Here is a 19266-nt window from a genome sequence, read left to right as displayed (position 1 = left end):
TCACTGCCCTGCCAGACTGGGCTGTGCTTTGTAGCAGAGCTGTTTAAATCTTTCAGAACTGACTATACAGGGATGCAGATCATTCAGCAGATTAAGCAGCTCCCTATAGAAGTATTCCATCAGTGTACTTGGCTGTGTGGTCGGAGTTCAGCTTTAAGCGCATGCTTGAGTCTGACCTAATTCAGCGAATGCGTCCACATCTGCGTAGCTCGTCCACGGCTTCAGTCCTGTGTTAGCAATCTTTGCATTCTGCTCCAGCGTTCCTCCTCCCCCTCTCCCACACATTACAGGCCACCTTAAGGATTTATGATTGACGTTAACGTTTGAAGTGAAAGGGAAAAACAACCCTTTGAAATCGGCCGTGGCGTTCATCCTTTGATTCTGTTTAATTATTTTTCTTTTGCTTTGATTTATCTGTTTTAGATTTAATAAAAGCCGCGGCGGAATCTTCCTCCCTGCCAGCACAGCTGTCACAGACGTCTTCTGTGCGTCCCCCGCACGAAATGAGAAAGACGCAGTGAAATTCCAGGTCAATTTTTTTTGGGGGGGGATGTAAGGTTTTTTTGAACCAGAGGAAACCCAGAACCGCTGAATGCAATGTCTCAATTTTATGACAACGTAACGCATATATGCGGCAGCATGACCAGCGGGCCTTAAAGGAGAACTGTGAGTCGAGTGATATTCACTCACCTCATAGTTCTAGCCGACCTGTGACAATGAGACTGTCACAGGTCGGCTCAGTAGATCGGGAAGTGAGTGAACACATACCGGCGTTCGCTCACCTCTCGATCCTGTCACGGCAGAGAGCCGTGACAGGGGAGGGGCTGGAATCCCCCGCTCCGATCCTCCAGCGCTGACTGGCGGAACCAGCTGTCACTCACGCAGCTGGGTGGATCCAGACATAATTGTTGGGATGCGTTTCAGCTCAGGCGTCTCAGTATACCGCGAGCAGCAGCTCGCGGTATACTGAGCCTAGGGTGACGGGAGGACGCTAGTTTGTGTCCTCCCGTTACCCTAAGGAGAACTATGGTGAAAAGCCTTAACCCCATAGTTCTCCTTTAATGCCTAGCTGCAGCATAATGTTCCACTGTGTTGTTCTGGGAAAGCGAATGCAAACGCACTCATCAATTCATGACCAGCTTTAAAGCAAGGTGCACATGGAAGGGCTTTAAAAAGTTCAACAGCAAAAAGTTTCCCAGCACACTCACCAGCCAGCATGCAAAAATACACCAGCTACTAAGGTTAAAAACAGAGGTCTTAGTTGCACGTCTTTTGCAGGATATGTAGAATCTGCACTGCCTCGTCAAGGCTCCTTCCTGTAGTGTGGTCCTAACTCTAATCTATGAGACCCTCTATTTCGGAGCATATATAGCAAAGGATGAATTGGGTGCAGGTCCGCCAGGAGGCAGCCCAACCCCTTTAACCACTTGCTGTCCGGAGAATTTTCTTACATTTGCGCACACATGATAAAATATAAAGTTTTGGCTAGAAAACAGCTTCAGACTCCCAAACAATGATATGTTTTCTGAAAGCAGAGGCCCTGTAGTACAAAAAAGATGCTAGTTGCAATTTTTTATGTTGCACGGTATTTGCGCAAATGTATTTTTAGGATAAAATACACTAAAATTAAATGACCACAATGTACAAATGATCCGGCAGCTGCATAGACACAGGGACACACATTGGCAGCTGAAACCCCCAGTGTGTTGTTCTGGGGTACGCTCAGTTGGCATCCCTAGAAGTGTGACTGAGCTGTCATAACAGCTCATGGTCAGCAACCAACGATTGGGAGCTGGTTGGACGGGCTTCTGATTATGTCATCACAGTGAACGAATAAATGGGAGCACCTCCTACTGGCCTCCAGCATCATGGTCCACTTAAAGGGGCTCCCACTGGTGGCAGGGGGTTAAGATACAAAAGGAGACTACAAGTCATTGTGATCAAGGTTGGTCTAGTCCTCATTCACATTGGCCTCCTGTGTTCACAGAAATCAATCAAATTTTAAACTTCCCAGATCAAGTTCCCCTGCGTTTTAATGTATGTGTTTTTAGCCACGTATATGATCTGCCCCTGAACAGCCAGATTTCTGTTTTTTCTAAACACAGCTAAAATGCGTGCACCTAAACAGAAGTAACTGCACAGCAAATGATACCATTTAAAGGGTTAGTTCACCTTTTCTCAAAAAATTAGAGTGAGCTAACACACAAACAGTCTTGTCGCCCCCCCCCCCAACCCCCCTCCAAGCCCCTGTGCTGCTCACTGTTCTCCTTGCTGGAGAAGAAGCTGTACCTGAGGACCTGCAATACAAGGATATCCATGCTGCTGATTCCTTCATTATGTGGATATAAGCTTCTTCCCCCTCTACTGCTGCTTTTTGAATACTCGAGTAGTGACCACAGCTTATTGGCTGTAGTCACTGTTCAGCTGAGAATGTTGGGCCCGTCTCCTTCCACAGAAGCCGATTCAAATCAACTTTTGCCGATTAGTGGGCTACCGACTTTGCCAATACACAGTTCAGATATCTGATTTGACCGAAATTCAAGCAGCTTAAGAAAGCCAGTCGAGGTCAATGTCAGTTTTTTAATGTATGATTGTATTTGTTTTGTGATTGTAATTGTTCCATGTCTACTGTCTTTATAACAAAAATGAATTTCTGTTTAGGTCGCTAAAAGAAAATGCGTCATCTCACTTCCCTGTCGGCCTGCCCTGCCCTCTGGCGCTCTCTGCCTTGCCCATCCTCTGAACTCCGGCTGGATTTTGTGCTTCCGGGTGGCCAATCTTTTCGGTATGTTACTGTATACAGAGACACCAGTGCCAGACTCCTCTGTTGTTGACTGCCAAGGCTGGTTCTGCTGTCAAGTGACTATTCTCCAGTCATCTCCTTTGGCAGATATCATGTGACCAAATGAGTAGGCATTAAAGTGACATTAAACCCTCAGATTTTTTTACATACAACAATACTGTAATGTGTGCCTTACTGTAATCCATGGTAGTTTCCCTTCTCTTTGCTGCTCTTCCTTTTAAATCCTCATGTCTTCTCATGCTTGGGGAGAACTTCTCTTTGCATCTCAGGGCCTCTTCCTGTAGTGCTGGCTCAGGTTACAAACCTATACACAGACACCATGTATCCATTCCTGAGACAAGGCAGTCTGCTGCAAAACAGAAGTTCTGCCGAGCATGAGAAGACATGAGGATTTAAAAGGAAGAGCAGCAAAGAGAAGGGAAACAACCATGGATTACAGTAAGGCACACATTACAGTATTGTTTTATGTTAAAAAATCTGAGGGTTTAATGTCACTTTAAGTCTTATGAGTGACCCCTGGGGGATCCTGTAGCAAGGGAATTTTGTGTCTACTTCCTTTGAGAGAAAATATTTTCAACTTGCACACAGTTTGAGTTACTATTGTGCTGTTTACCCTAAAGTACTTTTCAATGTGACCTTCACATGTCTACTCATTTGCTCTCTCATACTTGCCTTGCATTATATATGGAGATTTTTGGTTTAGCCACTAGAGGTAGCCACACAGGGAGTGCATTGTTTTTAGTGAGTCTGCCAACTCATAGACTTGCATCAAGCAGGACATCACAACCATTGTGTAGTACTGCAAAGCAGGAAGCAGAGCCTGTATATGTACAGTGGCGCCACAAGGGGGGTGCGGTCCGCACCAGGTGACACCATCGTCAGTCATTTTGGTGTCACCCACTCTGAAAAGTCGGGCACTCGGTCACGGACCGAGAGCTCGACGGTTGCACGAGAGAGGAGGGGACCCGGTGGCATACCTTATCCCGGCAGATTAACTTCCCCTTCACTCTTTGCCAGCGTCCATCACCAAGAAGTCTGGAAGTGGAGAGAGGACACCACTGTATTCCTTAAATTGGCTGTGCTGTGTATGAAGGGGGTGGCGTGGGGGATTAGGAGTGGCTGGACAAAAAAAATACAAATCCTTTGGGAGGTAAAACGGCTTCCTCATATGTAGTTTGGTCGCACACAGCAAGTTTCGCTGAGAAGTTTACTGTAGCACACAGGTACACTAAGCACATTATTGGGTGAAGCATGTCAGAGTGATGGGAATCCATTGCGGGATGATGTGTCCCTGTGCGCTACAATAAACTTTTCAGCGAAGCTTGCAGTGTGCGACTGACCTTTTTCCCTGTAAGTAACTGCTGATGCTGGAGCAGGACGGCTCGGCCGGTGTGCAACCGACATTCTCTTCAGTGCTGCTGTGAAGGAGCGGTGATATTGGGCTATAGGCTTCCTCACTTCATATTCTCAATGTATGTATTCTCAGATAGTTTGGTGTAATATGTGAACAGCTTATATTTTTCGTTCAGGTGGAAGGAGAGCAGTCCAGGTCTTTGGACCGGCGTGTTACATGGGCGTGTGTGGACCCTGACGCAGAAGGATGACCGCCTCTGGTACGCCGTGTACCCCAACACAGAGGAAGAGGAGGGGAAATCAGACAAGGGAACACAGAAGAAAGCCACAAAGAGAAAGCTGCAGAAGACAAACTACGGGGCCATCAACACTGAAGACATAAAACAAGAAGAAGACGATGGCTGGACAAATATTCCCATTAGTATTGACTCTAAAGACTGCAAGAAAGATGGTGAAATGTTGGAAGATTATTTCCAGCTGCACCTCAGTCTCAGGGAGCTCTATCGGCAGTGGGGAGAATCGGACGCCAACTTTCAGAAAGTAGCCAGAGAGTTTTCAGGTAATAATTTTACATTTACATCGGTATTTGTTTTATTTAACTTTATATTTATAACTAGGGATGAGCTCAGGTTGGGGCCGAAGCTGTGCCTCACAGTACCTGGAAGGAGGTTCCTTCCTGGTCTCCCAATCAGCTGCGATCAGGGAATTCCCCACATGCAGCTTGGTGCATGCAAAGAGGCGGGATGCAATGACCTCATCGACCTTATTTAGCAACTTGCCTATATTTGGTGAATGGCTTGTAGCTAATAAGGCTTTGTGGCCATATAAGGTAAATTACATCTGCAGAAGCATCCCACCCCTTTTGTTTACATACAGAGGAATGCCCGGCCGCAGCTGCTTGTGTAGAAATGCCCACGGAGGAGCTCAGGTTTGGACCAGGTTCGGCCTGAACCTAAACTTATCCCTATTTATAACTATTCTGCAGCATTTTTTAGAAATTGTACAAGAGCCGTCAACTTGAGTCTGCTGTCACTGCACTAGTCATACACACATACTTAAAGGAGAGTAGGGAATTTTTGGGGGTATTTAGAAAGGGAGATAATATTTAATTTGCTTAAAAATATATGGTATTTTTTTAAACTTGTCCTAAAGCTCGGGAAGTATTGTAAGCAGAAGGTCAGTCTAATAGCAGCTTGGATTTCCAGAATGTCAGCAGTGGTAGCCCCTGTATTTCCCTAATGACAGGTTCCTAACATATACAAACATGAGAGAAACATTTAAACTGCATAGAGATCATTTCCAGGGGGTAATCAAGCCAAGGACCCCAGTGCTACGACCTTGTATTGATGACCAATAAGACGCTCTGCAGCCCTGTTCTCCTTGTGCTGCAGCTGTGTGTTTTAATCTAAGTAGTAAAGCAGGGGTCCCCCCAAATGTTGCGGCATCAGTGGTCAGTGGGAGTAAAGAATGCCCCAGGGTTAGTGGTCATTCGGAGTAAAAAAAAACAACCTAGCACCTGCGGTAAGTTGGAAGATTTATAACGCCCCATCACTGATGTCAGGTGAAAGAATAATGTCTCATTGTTGGTATCATTGGGATTAATAGTGCCCCATCATTGATGTCATTGGGAGGAATAGTGCCCCATTGTTGGTGTCATTGGGAGGAATAGTGCCCCGTTGTTGGTGTCATTGGGAGGAATAGTGCCCAATTGTTGGTATCATTGGGAGGAATAGTGCCCCATTGTTGGTATCATTGGGAGGAATAGTGCCCCGTCATTGATGTCATTGAGAGAAAAAGTGCCTCATTGTTGGTGTCATTGGGAGGAATAGTGCCCCATTGTTGGTATCAGGAGGAGTAATAGTTCCCCATTGTTGGTATCATTGGGAGGAATAGTGCCCCATTGTTGGTATCGGGGAGGAATAGAGCCACATCATTGGTGTCATTAGGAGGACTAGTGCCCTTTCATTGGTATCAGTGGGAGGAATAGTGCCCCATCGATGGTATCAGTGGGAGGAAAAGTGGCCCATTGTTGTTGTCAGTGAGAGGAATAGTGCCCCATTAATGGAGTCAGTGGGAGGAATTTTGCCCCAAGGACTGGTTAAAGGAAGGCAAAGGGTTGCAGTTTGGGGTCCATTGTAGTAAAATGTTGCCACCTCTCCCCAGGTATTCGCATCCTGCGCCAGGATCCTATCGAATGTCTGTTCTCATTCATCTGTACCACCAACAACCACATCTCACGTATCACGGGAATGATCGAGCGAGTGTGCAGCACTCTGGGAAGACGCCTGTGCCGACTAGACTCTGTGGATTATTTCTCGTTCCCCAGTCTCCAGGCGCTGGCAGGTAAGCGGTCACTCTAAGCATTGATTACCTGCAATCAAAAGCAAAGAGCATATAGATTTGATATAGGGCCCAGTTGTTTACAGCCAGGCTTGGCTTGTGTTATTAAACAAAAATCATTAAATATAATGGAAAAGGAATTGTCCCTTTATTATATACAATAGAGGTAGGTGAGGAGCACCATACACAAGGTAAAAGTCTTGGAAACACCAGCGAGTTGGAAAACAACTATCACATTATTGGTTTATGACATAAAACATAGTAGTAGGCTCAGGGTATTGCGCCTCCCCCTTCTTCAAGACATTGGTAGTGTTAGATCTGTTGGTCATGACGCTTGCACAATATGAAAATATGATTTTGGTGTTCCGGAGTATCTGTTGCTCCTGCAGTGACAAAACATTTGCAGAAAAGCAACCCCAAACCATAACATTTTCACCATCCTGCTTCACAGTTGATATGAGGTTCATCTTTTGAAATGCTGATTTCAGCTTACGCCAAAAGGTAATTGCTAGGCATGAAAACAATTTTAAAAATCCTGTGTTACGCGGTTTCCACAAGCTCCCCCCGAGGTTTTTTGGGGCCAAAACTCACACCTCTGCCCAAAAGAAGCTTGTGTACTTTTTCCCTCTACAGGCGTTTTGCTACAAACAACAGAACACTCACACGTGCACAGGGGACATCGGAAATAATGGAATTTTTGCTGTTGAGCGTTGCAGCACTTCGACATTTGAGTTACAAATGCTCAGGTGTGAATGGGGCCTAAGGAGGTTCTGATTGGCACCTTGTCTTGAACACTTGATTCTAATTTCATGGATTTGAAGGGGCGGTTTATGTAGGGATGTACTTACTTTTCCCACATGCCAAAATTGCATTTTCGTTCTTAAACTCCGGGCATATAAAAAAATGTAGAAAAACCGGAATGGCTGCAAGCGGCTAAAATTCAATTTCCTTCTTTTCCATTTCATTTCTTTTCTTCTTCTTTTTCTTCCTTTTGCAGTCCGGTTTTTCTTCTCCATTTCCTCCTTTCTGATAGCGCAGAACATTTGTTTTATCATATTAAAAAAATGTACCCTTGCAGTGGGGCTACCCCCACCCTGCAAGTGTTAAGTTTTGGTCTAGGGACTGGAATAAAACAGAATTACTCACCTAATCCCGGCTTCCCCTGGGCTGCTGGACCGGTCCCTGCAGCTTCTTCTTCCCCGAGCTCTGGTGGGCTAAGAACAAATAAGAGAACAAATACAGTATCTGTATTAGTGTGATATCTGTATGTATGTGTCCGTTTTATTTGTCATTTAGTCGAGTGTATCAGCTTTATCTGTCGGCACCATTTGAATGAAGGCCTATTGTTTGCCTGGCAACAGAAGCAAACACATCGCGCTTCTAGAAGTTCCGTCCTTTATTCTGCATCCCGCAGAACATACTACACATAACTCGGTTGTCATACATGTGTAATTCCGTGTAGTTATGTAAGACATTATGTGTCAGAGGTGTCTGCAAGTTTAATCCATCATGTTGACATTGGCGGCAGCGTTATGTAACGCATTGTTTGGTGATTGACCCGTATTGTCGCCTTGTTTCGCACCACAGCTGACAACACCGAGGCCAAGTTACGAAACCTGGGCTTTGGGTACAGAGCAAAGTTTGTCAGCGAGAGCGCGCGGACCATCTTACATAAGCACGGCCCGGACTGGTTGGAGAGCCTTCGCCATGTTTCCTATGAAGAGGCAAAGAGGGCGCTCAGCGCTTTGCCTGGAGTCGGAGCTAAAGTGAGTATAGTTTCAAGTCATTCAAATGGTAATCTCAGTAGCTCAGCTCATCCTGTTCCCTCTCTCAGAGCTCCTGCTTAGTCTTCACATTAAGGATTGGAAGGCTGTTGGAGGTGAAACAAGGTGAGCTCCTGAGTCACTGCTAGGAGGGGGAGCTGAGATGCTAAGTCATTGCTGGATGAGAGAGCAGGGGGATAGGAGTCACAGCTTGAAGGGGGAAGCAAGAGGAGCTGATTGACTTCTGGGAGGGGGGAGCTGTGCTGCTGAGTTACGGCTGGATGAAGGAACAGGATGACATGAGCTACTGAGCCACTGCTGGGAGGGGGGAGCAAGGGAGCGGAGTCACTGCTGGGAGGAAAGAGGAAAGTCTGAGCTGCTGAGTTATTTCTGAAGGGGGGCGTTCAGCTGCTGAGTCCCTGCTGGCTGGGGTGGACTGAGTCCCTGCTGGCTGGGGTGGACTGAGTCCCTGCTGGCTAGGGTGGACTGAGTCCCTGCTGGGAAGAGGGGCTAATTCACTACTGAAACGGGGAGCTGAGATGCCAAGAGAACAACTTAAACAACTTCGGTGCATTTGTTGAGTTGATGGCCTGATGGCAAGTTTGTAATCTAGCACGTCTGACTTTTCTCTGGCTTTCCTGATTTGCATACTGGTCAGTAACGCAGAAAATATTGAAGTCGGGGGATCTAGATGACAGCCAGACAACCAGAATGTTGAGAAGGAGGTCCACAGTGGCAGATTTCACATCATGACGGTTAACAGGAAACCTGTAAGGCTAGAAAACAAAAGGGAGCTCCTATTGCTGACTTATTTTAAAAGATGCCAGCTCCAGGGCTGTTGGGGACAAGCCTAGTGAGTCACAGACCTAAAAATGGCCCCTAATATGTATTTAGTAGTGTGAGTAATTATATCATGATTTAATTTGGGGCTTTCTAAATGTTATCTTCTCTTGGGGTTCTTTCTGAGAGCCTTTATGACCAGGGGCATCCCCAGGCCTGGTGTCACCCAGAGCGGCCACCAGGTGACACCCCACTGGGACGTCACACACGCTTACCTGCAAAGAGAGGAGGAGACGTTTACCCGGCGGGATGAGGTATGCCGCCGGGTGCCCTCCTCGCCCGTGCAATTGTTGGGCTCTCGGTCCATGACTTGACCGCTTGACTTGACTTGATGCTTGACTTTTCAGAGGGGGTGACACCAAAATGACTGTGAGTCATTTTGGTGTCACCTGGTGCGGGCCGCACCCCCCTTGTGACGCCACTGATTATGACTCACTTTAGCTGGATGTCCCTTTAAGAAAAAGTATCGGTAATTGGTATCGGCAAGTACATGAGGGGATGTACTTGTACTTGGGCCTGAAAAAGTGGCATCGGGACATCCCTAATGTGAACCATTGTTTGACCATTGTGATTATTGCACTGCCAGTTATGTGACTGGGGAAGGGGGAGCGGTGCAGAAGGGTGTATATCATATATAAGGATGAGCTCGGGCGCGTTCGTAGCTCCACATGCCGAGCCCGCCAGAAAGCTGACAGCGTGCAGCGCCAGTCACAGGCACTGAGACATTTCCCGATCTCTGCAGCTGCGTCGATCCATAATGTATGTGATTTTAGGTCGCTGACTGTGTTTCCCTGATGGCGCTGGACAAACCTGAAGCCGTACCAGTGGACACCCACGTCTGGCAAATCGCTAACAGGGACTATCTGCCTCAGCTCGGCCAGGGGAAGAAAACCCTCACCGATCGCCTTTACCGGGAGATTGGTAAGAATATTTCATGATTGTTGCATCACCTATACTGATCCGCCCATATCCTCCCACCATCAATCACAGACCTTTCTTCATTGTTCTGGTTGATTTGGAATGTGGTTGTTATGTATTACTGCACAATGTGCCTTATCACTGCCCGTTGCTCTGCCTTGTATAAGCCAATGTGTTTTGGACCCGGAGGCCTTTTTCACATTGTGTAGGAAAACAATGGAAACCCTCCATCCTAGACAAGAATCCAGCCCACTGCTACCATGAAAACCAACAAACTAACTAAAACACTAAAAAATAAAATACAAACTAACCTAATACTAAAAAATGATGATATAAGCAGCACAGTTCGAGCCTGGCAATAAAAACATTTACTGCAATTAGGCAGCATTATATATTGTATAGACAGCATAGGCCAGTATAAATAGTGCAAATAGATACTCTATATGTAACTCTCCAAATAGAGGCTAAATCATACAAGAATCGGGTATCTCATATCTGCAATCATTAAAGCTGAACTCCGGCATTCCCTTCAGTCTCGCACAGTTGTACCGGCTCTTCTCCTGGACTGTAATCATTTTCTCTGATATCACTGCACACTGCGAGCTTCTCACCATGTGCATTAAACGCTGCAGCAAACCAGATAGAGCCCTACTCATTTCCTGGCTGGAGGACGCCCAGCATAATTTAGCTCTCTCCTCCCCAGCCTGACTGTCCCTGGCCCGCCCCTTTCATTCATTGGATTTCATGCTTGCTAAGCTGAATAGTCCTCGGTAATGCCCCACAAGCCGCTCCATATCTCACGCCCACAACCCAGGCAATACGGCCTCTCGCGATGACATTTCCTGGTCCCTCCCTACGTGTTTTATCACAAGGACATATTGTTTCACACACTATTCATATTGGCCTATTAAAGATATTTGTATACAGTATATGAGCACTGCTTCATTTTTATCATCTTATTCTACAAATCTTTTTATATTATTTGTTGTCTTTCTCTTTATTTTTGGCAACTTCAGGTATTGGGCCATTCATTTATTTATGGTTGGAAGCCCTGCCAGTTTTAGCTCAGCACGTTCACCCTCACCTTTCCTAATATGCTGTTTTTTTTTCCCCTGCAGGGGATTATTTTCGGAACCTGTGGGGTCCATATGCTGGATGGGCACAGGGGGTAAGCAGAGGTTTCATCAGCTGCTGTGTATTGTAACACCTTAGATCTGTACCTTCATCCGTTCATTGGGGACAGAACGTCTGGTTGTCAAGGACTGCTCATCACATGAGTACCCCAGTACTTGTTACAGTGCACTGACCTGGAACAAGTATATAGACAAGGAATTCCAACTTTTCTCTGACTACATGAGTCTGAATTGTTCAGGCCAGACACAGCCAGGCAACTAGCTTTTTTCAGAAAGAGTCCAACCATGTCAGCCAGCATAGATCTGTCATGGCAGATGCGCTTTAAGACAAAATCTGGAGCAGATTTGCACTGCAAGCAATCAGCTTCTCTGTCTCATTTTTTAAATCTTACCCGAGCAAACTGGAGAGAGATGCTGATTGGTTGCCAGGGGCAACTGCTCCAGATTCTTCTGCTCCAGTTTTGATCAATTCCCGTCATTGTGTTCAAATTAAACAAAACTGACACAAGTCAATCACTTTTTTTTTAGTGTTTATTGTTGTTAACATCATTGTAATTCCTTTAAAGTGTGTGTAAAGGGATCCTTTCTTTTATAGTTTTAGGCCTCATTCACACTGCGCTAACTTGGTGCGTACACGTCCGTGCGGCACACACACCCGTATCGGGCCATTCCCGGGAGGGACAGGTGCTGCGTGTAGCAGCCTGTTCTTCCCTATGGTAGAACGCGGTAGTATGCACACCCGAAGTGCACATCCGAGCAGGTGTGGGTATCCATGCTCGGACGCAGACAGGATCCATCCTTTCTGCGCCTGAGTACGGGCACCCGGACCTGTACAGGTGTGCGTATGATGGCGTATGACTGCGTCCTCCTATAGGGAAGAACAGGCTGCTACACGCAGCACCGGTCCCTGCCGGGAATAGCCATGTACACCCTGAGTTAGCGCAGTGTGAATGAGGCCTTGCTCATTCTGCAGAGAGTCACCCCTCTGTTTGTCTTGGTGGCCATTGTCACCAAGACATAAAGTAAAGGAAAGACAAACATTTTGAGTTGCCATAAGAACAAGAGGTGAGGGAAAATCCTCCAACAGGGACACCTTTACCTATGACTGTTATCTAAGAAGGGCATTCCGTTCACAGGAAGTGAAGGGAGACCTCCCTGGTGGGACACAGACTATCTTAAAGGAGAACTATGAGGTGAGTGCTTTTCACTCACCTCATAGTTCTAGCCGACCTGTGACAATGAAACTGTCACAGGTCGGCTCAGTGGATCGGGAAGTGAGCGAACACATACCGGCGTTTGCTCACTTCTCGATCCTGTCACGGCTCTCTGCCGTGACAGGCGAGGGACTGGATTCCCAGCTCCGATCCTCCAGCGCTGACTGGCGGAACAGCCGGGGGAGGGGGCGGGTACAGCTGGCTCTGTCTCTAGATAGGCAGAGCCAGCTATCACTCACACAGCTGGGCGGATCCAGACATAATTGTCGGGATCCGCTTCAGCTGCGGCGTCTCAGTATACCGCGAGTTGTAGCTCGCTGTATACTGAGCTTAGGGTGACGGGAGGACGCTAGTTTGTGTCCTCCCGTTACCCTAAGGGGAGCTATGGGGAAAAGCCCTAACCCCATAGTTCTCCTTTAAACTAAAAAAATTGCCATTTCCATATTCTTAAAGTGACACTGAACTCAGGAGTTAAATCTTAAAAATACATTCAAGTATCTTAACTATTAACAAAAATGTATCTTATTTGTGTATCACTCGGCTGTAGATCCTCAAATCATCTCTGAATTGGTGCTGACTCTGTCCTCCCTTCTGGAGGGGGACTACTTTTCGCCCCCATTGTCCCTGTGTGTGTTATAAAGTAGTCACCGCTCAAAGCTCACTCTCATGTTTAATTTAATAATTTGTATAGAGATTGTAGGCCATCACAGGAGCAAGCTTGGAGCGGTGACTACTTTACAACACCCACAGGGACCATGGGGAACAAAAGTAGTCACCCTCCAGAAGGAAGGACAGTGTCAGCACCAATTCAGAGATGATTTGAGGATCTACAGCCGAGTGATACACAAATAATATACATTTTTGTTAATAGTTCAGGTTCTTGAATGTATTTTTGAGATTTAACTCCTGAGTTGTGTGTCACATTAATGTAAAAAACAAAATTGGCATTTACATACGCTTAAAATGTATTCTTTGCACTTTGGCTGCTGTCCATCTCTTCCAGCAGCTGATGTACCATATTAAAGCAGCACTACACTCACGTCTGTTGTTATCAATGTGGCATCTGCAAGATATCTTTCTGGCAAAATCATCGCCAGGCTGCTTCCGACTTCGGGAACTTCGGTCACTCTGATTAGCTAGGTTGAAATGACATAACTTCTGCACATGCACAAGGGAGTGGATTTATCCCGGAACCTGACAGATGCTGGGTCAGTACACTGAGCTGCGCATGCACAACTCAGTGTAAAGGGTTTGCATGGAGGAAGGTATTGCAGAGAAGACATAGAGGGGAATTTATCAAAACTGGAGCAGACACAATCTTTAGCAGCTGTTCATGACAACCAATCAGCTTCTCTATTTCATTTTCAAGTCATAACGGAGCAAATTGAAGATAGAAGCTGATTGGTTACTATGGGCAACTGCTCCAGTTTATGTCTGCTCTAGATTTAATACATCCCCCCCATAGTGTTATATACTACGTTTTGGAATCTCCCAGACAACCTGATATCGGAAAACACCGATTACTACCCATTACTGCACACTCTCCATGGCCAGCAGGTGTCGCTGTTCCACTGCTGTGAACAAGTTCCCCCACTTTGCATCTGGAGCAGATTTGCACAGTCTGATCCCAGCATGCTATCTCAGCCACCGTGGAACCATAAATCCCAGCATGTCCTGTCATCCATAATGCAGACACAGGTGCCCAGCTGGCAGAGTGCCTTCACAACTACTTACTTGCATATTTGGGGGTAACAACACACCGGCTGCAGTTAGCAGGTAATTCAGTGATAGGAGTGAAAGTTGAACATTTTGTGGCATGATTCTGAGGCTACAAAAGAAACAGGAGTGTCTTACTGTGAGGAGGTTTAGGTGTTTTTTAGGGCATTTTGGGTGTCTTAAAGGAGAACATTGGGGTTAAGGCTTTTCCCCATAGTTCTCCTTAGGGTAACGGGAGGACACAAACTAGCGTCCTCCCGTCACCCTAAGCTCAGTATACCGCAGCTGAAGCAGATCCCGACAATTGTGCCGGGATCCGCCCAGCTGCGTGACTGACAGCTGGCTCTGCCTATCTAGGGGCAGAGCCAGCTGTACCCGCCCCCTCCCCCGTCCGTTCCACCAGTCAGCTCAGGCGGATCGGAGCGGGGAGTGGTGGAATCCAGCCCCTCCCCTGTCACGGCAGAGAGCTGTGACAGGATAGAGAAGTGAGCGAATGCCGGTATGTGTTCGCTCACCTCCCGATCTACTGAGCCAACCTGTGACAGTCTCATTGTCACAGGTCGGCTAGAACTATGAGGTGAGTGAAAAGCACTCACCTCATAGTTCTCCTTTAAGGTGGACCTATCATCAGATATTTTCATGTTAAGTGCATGTATGCTGGGTAATGTGTAAGTGTAACACCTCCAGGTATTTATTGGCTCTCACAGAGATCACAGTACTCTCACTGGCAAGGCCTTCTTCTGCTTTTCTCTCCAGAAGGATGACGCCATCTTTGTTAAGTTATCATCCATGGTCAGTATCAACTCAGTGGCCTGAGGTGCCGGCTCAGAGATGATGCATGTACACAAATGTCTGATACAGATCAGCCTTCTACTGCAGACTGTTACCTTGTGACTTTCTACAAATCCTCTTATTTTTGGGATGTGTGAGAAAATGAGACATGTGAATATCTTCTTTTGTAAGAAGGCTTTACTGTGCTACGCAATGATTCAGTTGTAGCGCTTTCAGATTACTTTAGTCCATGCGTGGGCAAACTCCGGCCCTCCAGCTGTGGTCCAACTACAAAACCTATGAGGCGTTGCAAGACTCCGACAGCCGCAGGCATGACTTCCGGAGGCAGATGCATGATGGGATTTGTTGTTTTACCGCAGCTGGAATTTGCCTACCCCTGCTCTAGCCCTCCTCACCATAACCTGTGTTGTCATCCTGCCAGGTGACTGATTTACCTTATAGCACTGAGTGTAGCTCTTCTTTAGGTTTCCATGTTATATTGCATCTTGTTCTCTTTCATTGTTGGAGGGGATATGAGGTCACAGTTTGGGAAATGGGAATAACATTTTTTCTCTGCAATTGCTTCCATGTCTCCAGGTCTTATTCTGTTCCGACCTCAAGAAGTTCCAGAGCCCCGACAAATCCCAAAAAGCCAGGACGAGTAGAAAGAACAAATTAAAACAGGAAAACTCGATGTCTTGAAAAATGTAAATATTTTTGTTGTTGCAAGTTCATCATGAATTAAATGTTTCCTTTGTATGCTTGTGTGGCACTTGTGTTTTTATAATGTATGTCAAGAAAACTTAGGAAGCTCATATTCAGTACATCTATGAGGGGAATGTATCAAAACTGGGGCAGACAAAATCTGGAGCAGCTGTGCATGGCAACCAATCAGCTTCTCTCTTTCATTGTCAAATCTTACCTGATCAAACTGAAATGAGGAGCTGATTGGTTGCCGTGCACAGGTGCTCCAGATTTTGTCTGCTCCAGTTTTGATACATCCCTCCCTATGTGTGTGTATATACATTATATATCATCACATTCTCCTGTTTTTCTCTCATTAAAAAATTCTGCAAGTACAGAAAAGTACAGAAAAACACCAGAAATCATGTGAGCTCCTAAATTCCTATTTTTACTGACAACACAGTGTGCGTGAGACCACAGGCCTCCGTCTATTATGTCTCACCCCCTCCGTCTATGCCTCAACCCCTCCGTCTATGCCTCAACCCCTCCGTCTCTTTCCACATGTAATCATTACTTTCTTTCCCAGCAAGACAATGCTGCTGCCTTGAGTTGGGGGGGGGGGGGGCTGCAATAGGAACTGATCTCCAAGCAGCTGCCCCTGCAAGAGTGTCACAAACCTGCTGATGATGTCACAGGGAGTAATATAAATTGTTTCTCAATACAGGAACACAGTAAGCAAAAAAAAAAAAATGGGAGAGGGTGGTTTGGGGGTAAATTTGGCTCATGTCTATACAAATCCTTAAGGGCTCATGCTCATGTGTGCTTGGGTCTGCACAATGTAAATATGGGAATATTGAAACATGCTGCGAAAAGTAAACTTTCCCTTAAAGGGCTCATGCACAGGGGTGCCGCGGCCGGTACAATGTAAATTTTGGGAGTATTTCCCCACCCGGGAGCCACAGGTGCTGCCTATAACTGCCCATAGAAATCAATGGCTGCATGCGGGTGTTCTGGGGTGTATGTCTGTATGCATGCATGTGCTTAACCAAGTACCGGCGTATTCCTGCGTACAGCCGCATAGAGCCATTCATTTGTGTCGGCGGTTGTAAAGAGCACCTGTGGCCTCCAGGTGGGTACATACTCCGCAATGTACATTGTACGGCCCCTGGTACCCATGTGCATGAGCCCTTTAAGTTTACTTTTCTCAGCATGTTTTCATGTTATACCCATATTTATGGTGCAGCATGAAACATGGTCACATCCCTAGCCCCTCCCCCACTCTCCCTTTCCACCCACTTACCTGAATCACAGGCTTCTTTTCCCTGCAGGCTGCTTTCAAATTTTGTCTGGCTCGACGTGGTTCTTCCCGCACAGGATCTGTGAATGAAGAGACTACAGGTCCTAACTGCCACTGCGGCAAAGTGACTCGTAGTTCTCAATGAAGTATAAGTGCAGGGACATCACTGCACTTGTAGTCCATTGACATTTCCTCCAGTCCCATAACTTAAGGTCCATACCTCGGTACAAACAGGATCTTGGAGGAAGAGTCTGCAAGAAACTGAGCATTGCACCCTCCATCCAATGGTGGCAGTTGGAATGCTTTACTGGCTGTCATGCAAAAAATAATAAACGCACTTTGATCCTGTGTGAATATGTGTGCATTTATAATTTTTTTTGTAAAAGGTGGACTAATCCTTTAAGGAGGGTTAAAGCACTTTAGAAGATTTTCAGTGACACCAATGCTACCTCTCATTTGCTATAAGATAAGATGGTCGGGTGAATTGTGTTTACAGCTCGCCGTGAAGATTAATAATCTGCAGCACCTGACACCTTCTGAATGGGTCTGTTATGCCTATTTGGGTCTTTGGATTTCTTCAATTGTTTTAGGAGCTCGGTTTAATTAGATATGTCATGTTAATCCCCTGGCTTCAATACTTTCTGTATCATTGACCGGACGTACTATTCTGCCTTCGCTTGCAACAGTGTGGTTACTAGTACATTGCATTCAGTCCAACATGTCTTCATACAGCTCCATCAGCAGCATTTCAGTGGAAGGCTGAGTGAGTCAGTGCTAGCCCAGGTTGTGAGCCTGGAAGGGATGGTGGAAGAGATGATACATTCAGCTGTGTTGACTGCCGAGTATTAGGAGAACAATGTCAGATTCAGGAGATGATAATGCGATGCAAGCCTGGGCTTGTGCTGGAAGTGGCGTTGGTGTGTCTCATTATTAGGGCACGCCGTCATCATTTAAAACATCCTGACCTAGTATAAAGATTAACTCGTGGCACCTCCGTTCTCCAAGTCTAGCCTTTAAAGGAAACCTGTTATGAGAAAAGCAGACATTGCTGACCTCTGACACCTGAATATGCTAGTCGCCTGGACTGCAACTGGTTTGCAATTCTCACTTTTGAATCTGCAGATCAGATTTGTTGTCGCCATTGACAAGTATTTAAGCCAAGTGGTCAATATGACAGCCAGGCAAGTAATCGGGGTAATCAGGCAGTCTTGTGATTTGAGGCACCACGACCAGATCCCTGGCCTCACTTTTTCCCCACTGCAGTTAAAGCAGTACAGCCTGGTCGCACTGCTGGTTGGATGGTGTAGGAGCAGCTCACCGATGAGGTGTTCAAAATCTCAAGTCAATCAAGCAGATCAATTGAGCTCGCTGCAATAGCCAATATGCACCTTCGTGGTTACCTCTGAGTCTATCAATGGAACTCCTACTGAGTGGGGGGACTACAGGAGGCTAATATAAAAACAGATAAGGTACAATATAAAAGTATGTTCATAATTTCCTCTACCTGAAAAAGAATCCTCATACTTACCTTTTTCCAGGTGTCTTCCGTTTCGGTGATGTTACAGGTCCCTGTCACCTTACTCCTCCAGCTGTGCCACGTTAGTCTAGCACATGGGGTGGATTCATGACTCCCGGGGTTCACAGTAAGGAGTTTGATGCCGCTGGGCCCTGGATATCTGTGCAGGTGAATCTGCAGGAGACAGCCTAGAAGAAGTGGTGAGTACAGCAGTCATAGCTCCTTTTTTAAATAATTTTTGTGTGCTGCTGGTGACTTAATTTTTACTTTTTTTTTTGTCCAAGATGGAATTAAAGTTAATGGATTTTTTTTTTTTATTGTATCCAAAAATTAGTTAAATTAGAGTCTTTGATAATAAACTATAGTAGGCGTCAGCAATTGCGGCACTTCAGCTATGGGGAAACTATAAATGTCATCATGCTTCTGGGAAGCAGCACCTCATGAGACTAGTAGTTCCACAGCAACTGGAGTGACAAGGTTGCCTACCCCCGCCCTACAGTTTTGGGGAGGTGTCACTGTTTACTGTGTGGTGTTGGCAGCTGTGGAGAACCCTCCAGAAAAGACAGCTTTGTCCTATGCTGTTTGCAGATTCACTCATGTGTATTGTCCCCAGTCCTTAAACACACACACCGGGACGGTGTCTGACATATGAATTTTTTACGCAGATGTTTCTGCATCCCCATGTACATGGCATTATATGGTCACTCTGCTTTCAAATACTATTTAAAATCCTAGTAATCCCAGTATGGTTCCTGTACACAGATCAGCCATAATATTATGACCACTGAAGTGGATAACATTGATTATCTGGTTCAATGGCACCTGGAAGTGGGGGAGGATATGTTACAATGGCACCTGGAAGTGGGGAGGATATGTTACAATTGCACCTGGAAGTGGGGGGGGGGGGGGGGAATTTGG

The 19266-nt window shown here is 46.1% G+C and overlaps 1 protein-coding gene across 1 annotated transcript; it reads left to right on the top strand.

Annotated features, from left to right (window-relative positions):
* The first annotated feature begins 428 nt into the window (after nucleotides 1-428).
* Nucleotides 429-15562, top strand: OGG1 (8-oxoguanine DNA glycosylase). Its single transcript, XM_018576105.1, has 8 exons — nucleotides 429-529; nucleotides 2662-2785; nucleotides 4333-4715; nucleotides 6320-6499; nucleotides 8084-8262; nucleotides 9873-10020; nucleotides 11136-11185; nucleotides 15449-15562. Exons 2-8 carry the CDS (start codon nucleotides 2676-2678, stop codon nucleotides 15551-15553), a joined length of 1155 nt encoding a protein of 384 aa, XP_018431607.1. The 5' UTR covers nucleotides 429-529; nucleotides 2662-2675; the 3' UTR covers nucleotides 15554-15562.
* Nucleotides 15563-19266: the final 3704 nt, after the last annotated feature.

Source organism: Nanorana parkeri, unplaced genomic scaffold (assembly GCF_000935625.1).
Source record: "Nanorana parkeri isolate BGI_ZX_2015 unplaced genomic scaffold, ASM93562v1 scaffold56, whole genome shotgun sequence".
Classification (NCBI taxonomy): domain Eukaryota; kingdom Metazoa; phylum Chordata; class Amphibia; order Anura; family Dicroglossidae; genus Nanorana; species Nanorana parkeri.
Note: the sequence above shows the minus strand (reverse complement) of the source record. Positions and strands in the feature narration are given on the sequence as shown.

Coding starts and splice junctions, on each gene's coding strand:
- OGG1 (XM_018576105.1), top strand. CDS start 2,676: ATGCGTCATCTCACTTCCCTGTCGGCCTGCCCTGCCCTCTGGCGCTCT. Junction 6,500..8,083: donor CAGTCTCCAGGCGCTGGCAG/GTAAGCGGTCAC, acceptor TTCGCACCACAG/CTGACAACACCGAGGCCAAG. Junction 11,186..15,448: donor ATGCTGGATGGGCACAGGGG/GTAAGCAGAGGT, acceptor CCATGTCTCCAG/GTCTTATTCTGTTCCGACCT.